The following is an 11,937-nucleotide window of genomic DNA, read 5'->3' on the forward strand; positions in this document are numbered from 1 at the left end:
AGGCAAGTCAGAAACACAAGGCTACTGAAGGGAATTTGTGCCACGACTTGAGCTTATGAGTCGCGGCGCTAGGCAAGTCATAGGCTAAAGCAGGGGCAAAGAAGACACGGGCCGCGACTTGAGATGCCTGAGTCGCGGTGCGTGAAGACACAAGCAGATTTGGAGGGCCTTTCAAAATTGACACGGGCCACGACCTAGAGAAGGCCAAGTCACTACCCGCTTAAGAAAAACTATAGATTTGAGATTTTTTTACTATCAATTCAGACTTACGGTTTAATTAGGTCATGAGGTCATATTTTAATTACGTTTTTAGAGACTAATTTTGACTTTTAGAGTAGTTGCTCTGCATTTTTATATTTTCTCTCTTCTGCAAGTTTTTGATTCTTATGTTTCTGAATTATTATTTTGTTGATTTAGTCATGTCTGATATGAACTAAACATTTTTATCTAGGGTTTAATGTAGTCACTTGGATTTATATCTAATTTAATTATGATGTTCTATTGATTTGTCTATTCTATTCTAATCTATATAATGTGTGCTTAATGCTAGTAAATACTTGATCAATATTTGCTTGATTTATGATTTTGATTCAAAATTCAAAAGAAGAGAATTGAATATGCTATTGTTATATAGACATAGGTTACATATTGGACGAAAGTACCTATATGGCTTGTGTTGTAATTAGGTTTTCATGCTTAATGACTACTATATGTTTAAGTTTATCATAGAAATGTAGAAAACCTACATATAGGATGAGATCTTATATCTTGAAAAAGAATAGGAATCGATTTATGTTAACCTGCTATTAGAATAGAAAGAAAGAAATTTAGAACTGATTAATGAAATTAGTAGAATGAAAAGTTGATGAAATTAACACCCTAGGTCTTTTTAATAGTGATTTTCATCTTTTAATTAGTTATTTTTGCTCATAGTCATTTACAATTTTAAAATTAAATTCATTCATCTAAACTTTGTTTGCCAAATAGAAATTAAAGAATAATTATTGGTAATTGTGAAATAGTCTTTGTGGGAACGATACTCTATTTTATCATTTATATTACTTGAATTGATTGCATGCACTTGTGTACATATTTTCACGATCAATGACCTAGCTATTGAATGAAATATAGACATTGGAGTCTCTTAACAAAACCATAACCAAAGAGGCTGAGGCAAATGTGACAGTGGAGAAACCTTCAACCTCTGAGGATAAAACCAAGAAGAGGAAGAAGAACAATGACAAGGACAAAAGTAAGGGCTAGAAGTCCAAGAAAGGCAAGAAGGCACCCAAATAAAAGGAGAACAAGAATGAAAATAATTCCAAAAAGAAGAAACCAAAGGGAAAGTGTTTCCATTGTGGACTTGAATGTCACTGGAAGAGAAACTGTAAAAATATATATCACTAAGCTGAAAAAGAAAGCTAAATCTGATTTACTTTTACTTGAAGCTTTATAGTGGTAAACGATATGTCATCATGCGTTTTAGATTCAGGAGCTACTAACCATATTTTTTCTTCTATGCAGATACTTGAGTCATCAAGGGAACTTTCTGATATCGAGGTGACTATGTGAGTTAGAAGTGGAGCGCTCATTTCAGCAAGAGCAAAGGGTGTCTATTTATTTGTTGGAAAAAATTATCTTATTTTGAATAATGTTTATTTTATTCCTTGATTTTCAAGAAACTTAGTTTCTTTATCTATGTTGCATGAACAATCTTTTGATATTTGTTTTAATAATAATGCGATTGTTATTTCGAAGAACGGTTTCAAAATTTGTGAAGTGGAAAAAACAAACAGACTGTATATCAAAAGACAAAAGGTTTCAAATGAGGACGACACATGTCTTTGGCATCTTTGACTTGGTCATATAGAACTAGATAGGATAAACCAGTTAACAAAAGATAGAGCGTTGAGAGAACTAAGAGTTGGAACTCTTCCAGTTTGTGAATCTTGCCTATAAGGCCAAATGACCAAATGTCATTTCTCAACGAAAGACAATAGAGCTAAGGAGCCTTTAGAGCTTGTACACAACAATGTTTGTGGTCCAATCAATGTACAAGCTAGAGGTGGATACGATTACTTCATCACCTTCATTGACAATTACTCAAGATATGGTCATACTTACCTAATGCTTAGGAAGTCTGAAACCTTTGGTAATTTTCAAGACTTCAAAGCTGAGGCTGAGAAGCAGTTAGGTAAGACTCTTAAAACACTTTGATCAGAACAAGGTGTTGAATATTTGGATTTGGAATTCAAAGATTTCATGCTTGAGCATGGTATTCTATCCCAACTCATAGCACCTGGAACACCACAGCAAAATGGTGTTTCAAAATGAAGAAACAAGACTTTGTTGAACATGGTCAGGTCTGTGTTCAGCTACTCTTCACTTCCTCTCATTCTAGGGATATGCACTTCAAACAGCGACTTACATTTTGAATGTAGTCCAATCTAAGACCATAAGCAAAACGCCACTAGAACTGTGGAATGGTAACAAACCTAGTTTTCACCATTTCCACATTTGGGGTTGTCCTGCTCATGTTCTTAGACCTAAATTAGGGAAACTTGATTCGAGGTCTGAAGTGTGCCGGGAGGACCTTGATTAGTGTGCCAGGAGGGCATAATTGGTTTATGTGTGAATTTATTAATTTAATGCATGATTATATGATAAGCATGCTTGTAGGGTTATATGAATGTAAATGTGATTATATGTTATTATTGTGAGAACCACATTATTATGTGGGTAAATCTGCAGCATGCGACTTGAGGCGATCCTAGGGAGCTAGTTAGCAGGAAAGTCACAACGGGGCTTAATACTTGACTTGGGACAAGTTAAGGGGTATTTCAGGTGTTGAATGCTTATTTAGGTTATCGAGTTATGGAAATAAATAATTTGAGATATATTTGAGGTTAGAAAGCTTAGGTTGGAATACTGGGGACTTTTACCATTTTGCCCTCGGGGACGTTTCTGGTACCCCGAGCCTCGGGATTAACTTAATTCCCTAAGGATAGACTAAGTAGAAACTCAGAACTCGGTGGAAACCAAGGAACCGACCTTCCCTCTATCTCCCTTTCTCTCTCTAAGAACACTATAGAAAACATAGGGAAAACTCAGCTAGAATTTAGTGGATTGAGCTGGAGTTTTGGAGGATTAAGCGAGTGTTCATCTTACGAGTTCAATCAGAGTTAAGGTAAGTTATAAGATTTGTGCATGGTGATTAATTTTGTGTTTTTGGCTGGGTTTTGAGGTGTTTATGGATAATGATATTGAAGGATTGAGTTGAAGCTGAAACTTGGGAGTTAGCTCAGAAATCTTTAAGAGAGTTGGTTCATCAAAGAATGTAAGCTCAAATTTATGGTTTAATGGCTGAACTTTAGTGTTTCCATGACTGGTTTTGATGTTTTAAGGTTTTGAACTTCAGAGATTGAAGTGTGATTTTGGTGAGTCCCTAGGCTAAGTTTTTCTGGGTTGTGTTGCTAGAATTGTGTTGGAAGCTGTGATAATTAAGTTGTGGAATTGGGATAGTTTTGGATGGTTTTGAGTGAGGTTTGAGAGTAAAAAATGGAGGTTTTTTTGGGTTCAAAGGGATCGGGCCGCGGCATAGTTCTTGGTGAGTCGCGGCTCTCTGAAGGTGATGGATGCTGGAGATGAAGGGGGGGGGGGGGGGGGGGGGTCGCGGCATGGTCTGTGTAGGGCCGCGGCCCGTGTCTAATTTTGAGCCTAGATGGGCTCTGTTTGGGGGCTATGCCGCGACATGGGAGGCTTGAGTCGCGGCCCTTAAGGGTATTTGCCTCTGCAATTAGGATTAATCCTCGCTATTCGAGCTGGTTTACAAGTGGCTGCTAATTTGCCTCTGCAATTAGGATTTATTGAAAGTGATGTTACGACGACTATATCTAGGATTAATCATGTGTGTGCCTCATCGTAAGTTGCTCCAATTGTTTCTAATATTCACATATAAGGGTATTTTTGTAACAATCCAATTTAAAATCCAATATTAGATAAGAGATACCACTTTCCAAATAGTTAACATGTCTAAAAGTAAAGTTGATTGTACCAAAATAAAATTTGAAAAAAAAAAACCATAATTAAATTTGATAGGTAAACAAAAGTTTAAATGGAAATTTTATTATAAAAATATGTTGTAAACTTCTTCCAAGCATACTTCTAGCACCCGTTGGTTTATTATTAGTTATGTACCAAGAAACAATCCAGCAGAAATCCAAGTTTACAGATACAGAAGTTCACTTTTTCAAAAGTCTAAGTTTTGAACAGATGTACATTCTTCTATTCCCAAACATAGAAGGATTATATATTGAAGGATGTAAACTTGTTTCTTAAAACCATAAGGATCTTTGCATAGCATCATACAAGCAGTAGATATGCAGTTTCATTAGATATTTGCAATGTCAATCAACATCTTAATCATTAGTAGCATTTTTTCCACACAACTGTATTATTCTCCTTTACCTCCGAAGGTAACCTCAGAAACACACATTTGCAGGTGAAGTTGGTTCAGAACTCTTTATAGAAATTGGGTTTAGTATCATTCCTTCTGCACCACACATGGTACCTGTAACACCATGATCCTGACTTTGGCCATAGCTTGAGATGGCACCTGCAGTTCCCACCTGGCTTGGGCTATAGCCGTGAATAGCGCTGGCAGATGCCATCTGCAAAGCGGCCCCTCCTTTATCAGCCATTTGTTTCAGCCGAAGCCGCTCAGCTCTCGAGCCAATGACCTGTCCTAGGATGGATGCTGCAATTGTCAATGCCATAGCTGCTTTAGGCATCAAAACAGACTTTCTAAGCATGGCTATGAAGGGCACAGCAGCATGCACTGCTGTAAACCATGAAAGAGAGAATTTTGTGGTATGCTCCCTCCATACACCCAAGGGCACATTAGCTGCCATACCCAAGGCTGCAATAACAAGCACTTTTGCAGGTAGTGGCTGAGGACGCAAGGACTTAACAAGGGCTGTCCGAGCAAGAGCTGCCCTTGCAGCAACCACGGCAGGGGGACATTTGAACTTCATACCAGGAGGTGGCCGAAATGCAGTTGCAACAAGTGGGAGAACATGGCTTACAGCTCGGTAAGACTTTGCAATAGGGCAGTTTCCTGCTTTTAGCCATTCATTTCCAAGAGCCTCGTGCTTTGAAGTATTTTCTCCCTACAATGTTCAAGGAAAAAAGAAAAAGAAGTTCAGAGAAATTTCCACAGTATCAATAGTTTAATTCTACAGCTGAGTGATGTGATTCTAGAAAATTTTCAGATAACTTGTGCATATATAAGCTATGTTATCCGTTCAATATGAATGAGCAACAACAAGTAAACTGAGGCAATTGAACAACATCACAAAATGCAAATGTCCAATTAGACAGAACAAGCCAAATTTGAAAGCAGAAATATTTGCAGCTGACACGAATCATATAAAATAACCCCGTTACAAATTCCTTGATTTAAACAGCCACCATGAAAAGAAGAAAAGGATAAATATTTAAAAAAAAATTAATTTCATTTAAAACACAATGAAGAAAACTTTATGCATAGCCACCTTAGATGAGGATTGCTTTTTTTTAGATGAATCAGAATTCTTCTGTTTCTTCCATTTGTTAGAGAACAAACCAAAGTAAAAGGGCCCTCCAGGCCCAAACGATGATAGACTAATGGTAGCGGCCTTAGCAGCTAAAGGGTTGAAATATGGTGTTGGCTTAAAGTCTGCAGTGTCATCAGGAACACTAGAACACCCAGACAGTGGGACAACTCCATCCTTCCCATGAAAGAGCTTAAACGCTACATCGAAGCCAGGGCCATCTTCAAATATTGGACCTTTCGATCCCTACATCCGAAAATGCAGTATTTGAGGGAAAAAAGGGTTAAAAACACAGAAAAATAAACATATACATAAAAATATATATATTTATACATGAAAAAAAAGTCACGACTCACAGATATGACAGGAATAGGGAGGTGCACAGAAGAAAAGGAAAAGCAAGTAGGTTTGTTTATGTTCCTTAGAAATGGACATCTCTGAAAGTCCTTCGCATCAAAGGGACAGTCTGATGCCTCTTCTTTTGCTAACACTTTAAAAAGAAATTCCATTGGTACGTTCTCTCAAGGAAACTTGCCTGCAAAAAAAAAAGGAAAATAAGAAATCATAAAATTAGATGCAAAGTTACACTTACTTGCAAAGGCACAATAAAAAAATAAAAAAAGCATTCTAGAAAGCTATATTTAAAATATCATGGTACATACCCAGTATCAAAATACAAGACACTTGAGAAACACTAATCATAGTGTAAAGTAATGTGCACGCATATAGCAATAGATGAGAGTCAATTAACGTAAACCAGTATACTTATTAGCAAAAGCAAAGATGAAACGAGAAGACAATCTGGAAATAAAAATATTGTTTTTTGTTGCTTAGACACGATACCAACAATCAGTAATTAAATTTACCACAGCCAGAGTAAGAATGCATAACATATGTATTAATACTTCAAAATTTTACCAATTCATACAGCTTCACTTTGGGACATTTGTCTCCTACTTACACATGAAAGCAATTCTAATCACATTCCAGGGACATGGCTTAAACATTAGCTCAGTAAAAAGAGTTATATTCAAATTATATAAAATTTCAATGCAAAAGCTACTCAATTGTTTATTGTTTACATAGGAAATTCGAAAAGGGAATCTACAACTTCTCATTTGATAATTATGCAAAGACACATTCCATACACACACAAATGAGAGATAGCAAAAAGATGAAGAGAGAAAAGGGAGCCTAGAATGTATTGCAAAAATAGAGAGAATGTATTCTAGGTTACAAAACTAATAAGCCAAGCCTTTTATATAAGGCAAAAGATATAAAATAACAATAATTAAGAAAAGACTAAAATGCCCTCAAATAATAACTCTAACACCCCCCCTCAAACTCACGATGCAGCAACAATAAGCATCGAGAGTTTGCCAACTAGAAATTGAAAACGAGAAATAGAATGAGACTTAGTAAAGAAGTCAGCAATCTGTAAAGAAGAAGGAACAAAAGGCAAAGTGATAGTGCCAAGCTTCAGGTGGTGACGAGTGAAGTGACAATCAATCTCAATGTGCTTGGTGCGTTCATGAAAAACTGAGTTGTGAGCAATCTGGATGGCACTCTGATTGTCACAATACATAGGAGTGGGTTGAGAATGACATACACCCATATCTACAAGCAGCCATCTTAACCAAACAATTTCTTTGGTAGTAGATGACATAGCGCGGTACTCTGCTTCAGTGGAAGATTGGGAGACAACAGTTTGTTTCTTACTTTTCCAAGAAATAAGAGAATCACCCAAAAAGATACAGAAACCAGTAACAGACTTCCGATCCGTGGGATCACGACCATGATCAGCATCAGAGTATGCACGCAGCTCCAAGGAAGAAGTGGAGGGAAACAAAAGGCTTTGAAAGATAGTACCCCGAAGATACCTCAAAATGCGAAGAACAGCTGCCCAGTGAACAGTAGTAGGAGAGGCAACAAATTGACTAACAATGTGAACAGCATATGCAATGTCGGGGCGAGTGATAGTGAGATAAACCAAACTGCCAACAATAGTGCGATACAAAGTAGGATCATGCAAGGGAGTGCCATCAGAAGGAGAATACTGAACATTGAGCTCAAAAGGAGTGGCAACTACTTTTGTATCTGTAAGACGAGCACGGTCAATAATGTCAGAAGTGTATTTTGACTGAGAAAGAAGATAGCCTTTTGGGGAGAAGGCAACTTCAATACCCAGAAAATACCGAAGAGGCCCCAAATCCTTCATCTCAAACTGAGAAGCTAATTGAGACTTTAACACTGCAATTCCATCTAAATCATCACCAGTAATGATCATATCATCAACATATAAGGAAAGGAGAATACGACCTGCATTGGTACACTTAACAAATAGTGCTGAGTCATGATTACTTGAGAGAAACCCAAGAGAAGTAACAACATTGGAGAACTTCTCAAACCATGCTCGAGGAGCCTGTTTGAGACCATACAGAGCTTTCTTAAGCTTACAAACTTCTCCATGATTGTGAGGGACCCCAGGGGGAGGAACCATGTAGACCTCTTCATGTAAATCGCCATTCAAGAAAGCATTCTTAACATCCAACTGAGATATATTCCACTGACGAGCAGATGCAACTGCTATAAGAGCACGGACAGTAGTCATTTTTGCAACAGGAGCAAAAGTTTCCTCAAAATCCATACCATACTGTTGAGAAAATCCCTTAGCTACCAATCTAGCTTTGTAGCGTTCAACAGACCCATCAGACTTGGTCTTGATTTTATAGACCCAACGAGAACCAATTGTATGTTTACCAGGAGGTAAAGATACCAAATCCCAAGTATCTGTCTTGTGCAAAGCTGAAAGTTCCTCATTCATAGCATGCTGCCAAAGAGGGTCAGTAACTGCTTCTTTATAGGATAAAGGCTCAGAGAGACAATGAATAGACGCTAAAAACGAAGTGAAAGGGATAGAATAAGACGAATAAACAAAATGTGGTAGTTTAGTAGACTTACGAGTGCGCTGAGGATAGCGAGGAGGATCTACAGTATCAGAAGGATCTAGAACAGCTGTAGGCGGAGGTGTTTCAGAAATGTCAGCCTGCGAAATACCAGTATCGATAGCTCGAGACCTGCGAGAGTAATGACGTGGAAAGGGGACTATAGGACCAGGAGAAGATTCAGACTCTACAATTTGAGGAACTTGAGGAGAAGAGGTACTTGTATGCTCACAAAAAGGATCAATATGAATAAGATCTGATTTGGTCAAGTTGTGAGTAGTGCCAGGAATAGAAAAGAAGGGTATATGCTCAAGAAAAACAACATGGCGAGATACATATAATTTTTGAGAAGTTGGATCAAAACAACGATATCCTTTTTGGCCATCACCATAACCAAGGAACACACAAAGTGCAGAGCGTAATGACAGTTTTGTACGCTCTACACTAGGACGAAGAACAAAGCAAGTAGAACCAAAGACTCTCAAAGAAGAATAATCAGGAATATGTCCATATAGTTTTTCAAAAGGGGACAAACCTGAAGTGATTGAAGATGGAATCTTATTAATAAGGTTGACTGCAGTGAGAACTGCTTCTCCCCAAAACTGACTAGGCACAGATGAGGACAACAAAAGAGAACGAGCAGTTTCAATAATGTGTCTATGCTTTCTTTCAGCAACACCATTTTGTTCAGGGGTATCTGTACAAGAAGTTTGATACACAGTTCCATCTAAAGCAAGCAAATTACAGAATTTATTTGAAGTATATTCACCACCTTGATCACATCTAAAACATTTAATAACAGAAGCATGTTGAGTTTTTACATAAGCTCGAAAACGATCATAAATATCATAGAAATCAGAACGACATTTCATTAGAAAAACCCAACAAAATCGAGTGTGATCATCAACAAAAGAGACATAATATCTAGACCCTCCTTTTGTAGCAATAGGAGAGGGTCCCCACACATCAGAATGAACTAAGTCAAAAGGTGCAACAGAACATGAAGTACTTTTACTGAAAGGTAAAGCAGAAAATTTTGCAAGTTTACAACCACTACAATCAGAAATATCATGAACTTGCAAATCTCCTAAGGTTCCTGTAGAAGCTAAGAATCTTAAACGGGAAGCTGAAACATGACCAAGGCGAGAGTGCCATAAATAAAAACTAGACGATGATGGAGACAATCGAAAGGAAGACAGATCAACACTAGGAGCTGCAAATACTGGTAATTTCAGCTCATCCAAAACATATAAACCCCCCCGCCTACGGCCGGTCCCAATCAGCTTCTGAGACTGCGGATCCTGCACATGACAAGAAGTAGAAGAAAAAGACACTGAGTAACCAGAATCACACAATTGACCAACAGATACAAGGTTTAGTGAAAGCTTAGGAATATGGTAAACATTAGGAAGCGATAAATGATGACTGACAACAGAACCAACACCTGCTAATGGCATAGGAGTACCATCAGCAGTCATGACAGGCACAGATGATGCAGGACACAAGGAAACAAAAGATTTCGAATGTGGAGACATATGGTGCGAGGCTCCAGAATCTAAAATCCATGTAGAGGATGTCATACCTGAAGAGCTAGTAGGGGGCTGACCTACCGAAGAAGAGGCGGACATGGCATGTGGCTGCATGGTAAGAAACTTCTGAAACTGTTCTGAGAGGGCAGCAAGAGCAGGATTGGAAGATGAGGCCCCAAAATCATACGAGTCAAATGGAGGTACAGTAGCAGCGGCATTAAATTGCGGAGGACGGTATGGTCGAGGTTGTGAGTGGTTGCCAAACTGTGGTTGGCTACCATAATGAGGCGGTTGATTACCGAATTGAGGAGGTCTGAGTTGATGTCTTTGTTGCTGAGGTGCACGATTTACTAATTTAGGACACTGAGCCTTCCAGTGACCTTTTTGTTTGCAAAAGCTGCATTCATCAACTCCAACCTTTGTGTGAGGTTTATTCTCATGGTGAGTACAGTGTCGAGGAGGAACTACCAAAACAGAGGGACTGGGTGCTGGGAGGATGCCTTTTCCTGCTTGAGACTTAAGACAAATTTCATCTGCCAATAGTTCACTAACTACTGAATCAACCGAAGGAAGTGGAGAACGATGCAAAATAGAGCCACGGAGTCCCTCAAAGTCATCACGAAGTGCCATCAAAAACTGAACCAATCGTTGTTCCTCCCTACGAGCAATATATGGTGCAAAAGCTCGTAATTCTGCAGATTCAGTAAGGGCCAATTGATCCCATAGATCTGTCATAACTGAATAGAACTCTTGAATACTCATATCTTTCTGTTCAAGAGCTCTAATATCTGATTCTAATTGATATTGCTTTGCAAAGTTAGACTGAGTATACAGCCTTGCAAGATGGTCCCAAACTTCCTTCGCTGTTTCATACTTGGCTAGTTGGGTACCTATGGAGTGTTCTACAGAGTTGTTTATCCAAGTAATAATTTTTGAATTATCCACTTCCCAATTTTCTAGCAAAGTTGCATAATCCGCTTTGTCATTTGTTGGTTTAACCAAAGTTCCAGAAACATAACCCCACATCTTTTTCCCTTTCAAAATTTTTTTCATCACATAGTTCCAATAAGAATAATTCTTTCCATCTAACCTCACACTAATGGATTGAAGGGAATCATCTCTATTACTTGCCATTTCAGAAACAAATTTCCAAATGCTATCTCAGACAAAAGTTCCCAAATTCTGCAATCTGACAAAACCCTAAAATTTCAGAATGAACACGAAAATCACATACCGAGTTACTGCAAAGATGCTTCGACCCAATTTGCTGCAATACGAAGGAGACCCAAGCCAAAAAAAAAATTTCGGGGCTCCGCCCCGAACCCCGGGCAAGTGGCGCGCTGCCCCCCTGCAACCCCCCAGCCAACTCACAACGGAGTTGGATCCACAAAAGCTATGGTTACACTTAAGAAATTCAATTCCATAAACCCTTCTCTGATACCATGATAATTATGCAAAGACACAATCCATACACACACAAATGAGAGATAGCAAAAAGATGAAGAGAGAAAAGGGAGCCTAGAATGTATTGCAAAAATAGAGAGAATGTATTCTAGGTTACAAAACTAATAAGCCAAGCCTTTTATATAAGGCAAAAGATATAAAATAACAATAATTAAGAAAAGACTAAAATGCCCTCAAATAATAACTCCAACATCATTATCAATTGATGGTGACATCAAAACACCAATGATCACTGTATAATATCCAAAAGCAAGGAACGCTGTTTTCTACCAGGTAAAATACATACATACACATATATATATATATATATATATAATCAACACTTGAAGTCATACTTAACAATACTTCAAGTTTTCAACAACAAATTAGAACACAAATCATTTGGTTTTCATTTAAAGCTTTGTTTTC

General features: G+C 38.0%; 1 protein-coding gene across 1 annotated transcript; it reads right to left on the reverse strand.

Moving 5' to 3' along the window:
- Positions 1-4,481: 4,481 nt before the first annotated feature.
- On the reverse strand, positions 4,482-11,419 carry LOC133779510 (uncharacterized). The gene is made up of 4 exons (XM_062219464.1): positions 11,300-11,419; positions 5,948-6,126; positions 5,538-5,837; positions 4,482-5,168 (listed from the first exon to the last, which is right to left on the reverse strand). Exons 2-4 carry the CDS (start codon positions 6,098-6,100, stop codon positions 4,482-4,484), a joined length of 1,140 nt encoding a protein of 379 aa, XP_062075448.1. The 5' UTR covers positions 6,101-6,126; positions 11,300-11,419.
- Between the last annotated feature and the right edge of the window lie 518 nt (positions 11,420-11,937).

The sequence above is a fragment of the Humulus lupulus genome, chromosome 5 (assembly GCF_963169125.1).
Source record: "Humulus lupulus chromosome 5, drHumLupu1.1, whole genome shotgun sequence".
NCBI lineage: Eukaryota > Viridiplantae > Streptophyta > Magnoliopsida > Rosales > Cannabaceae > Humulus > Humulus lupulus.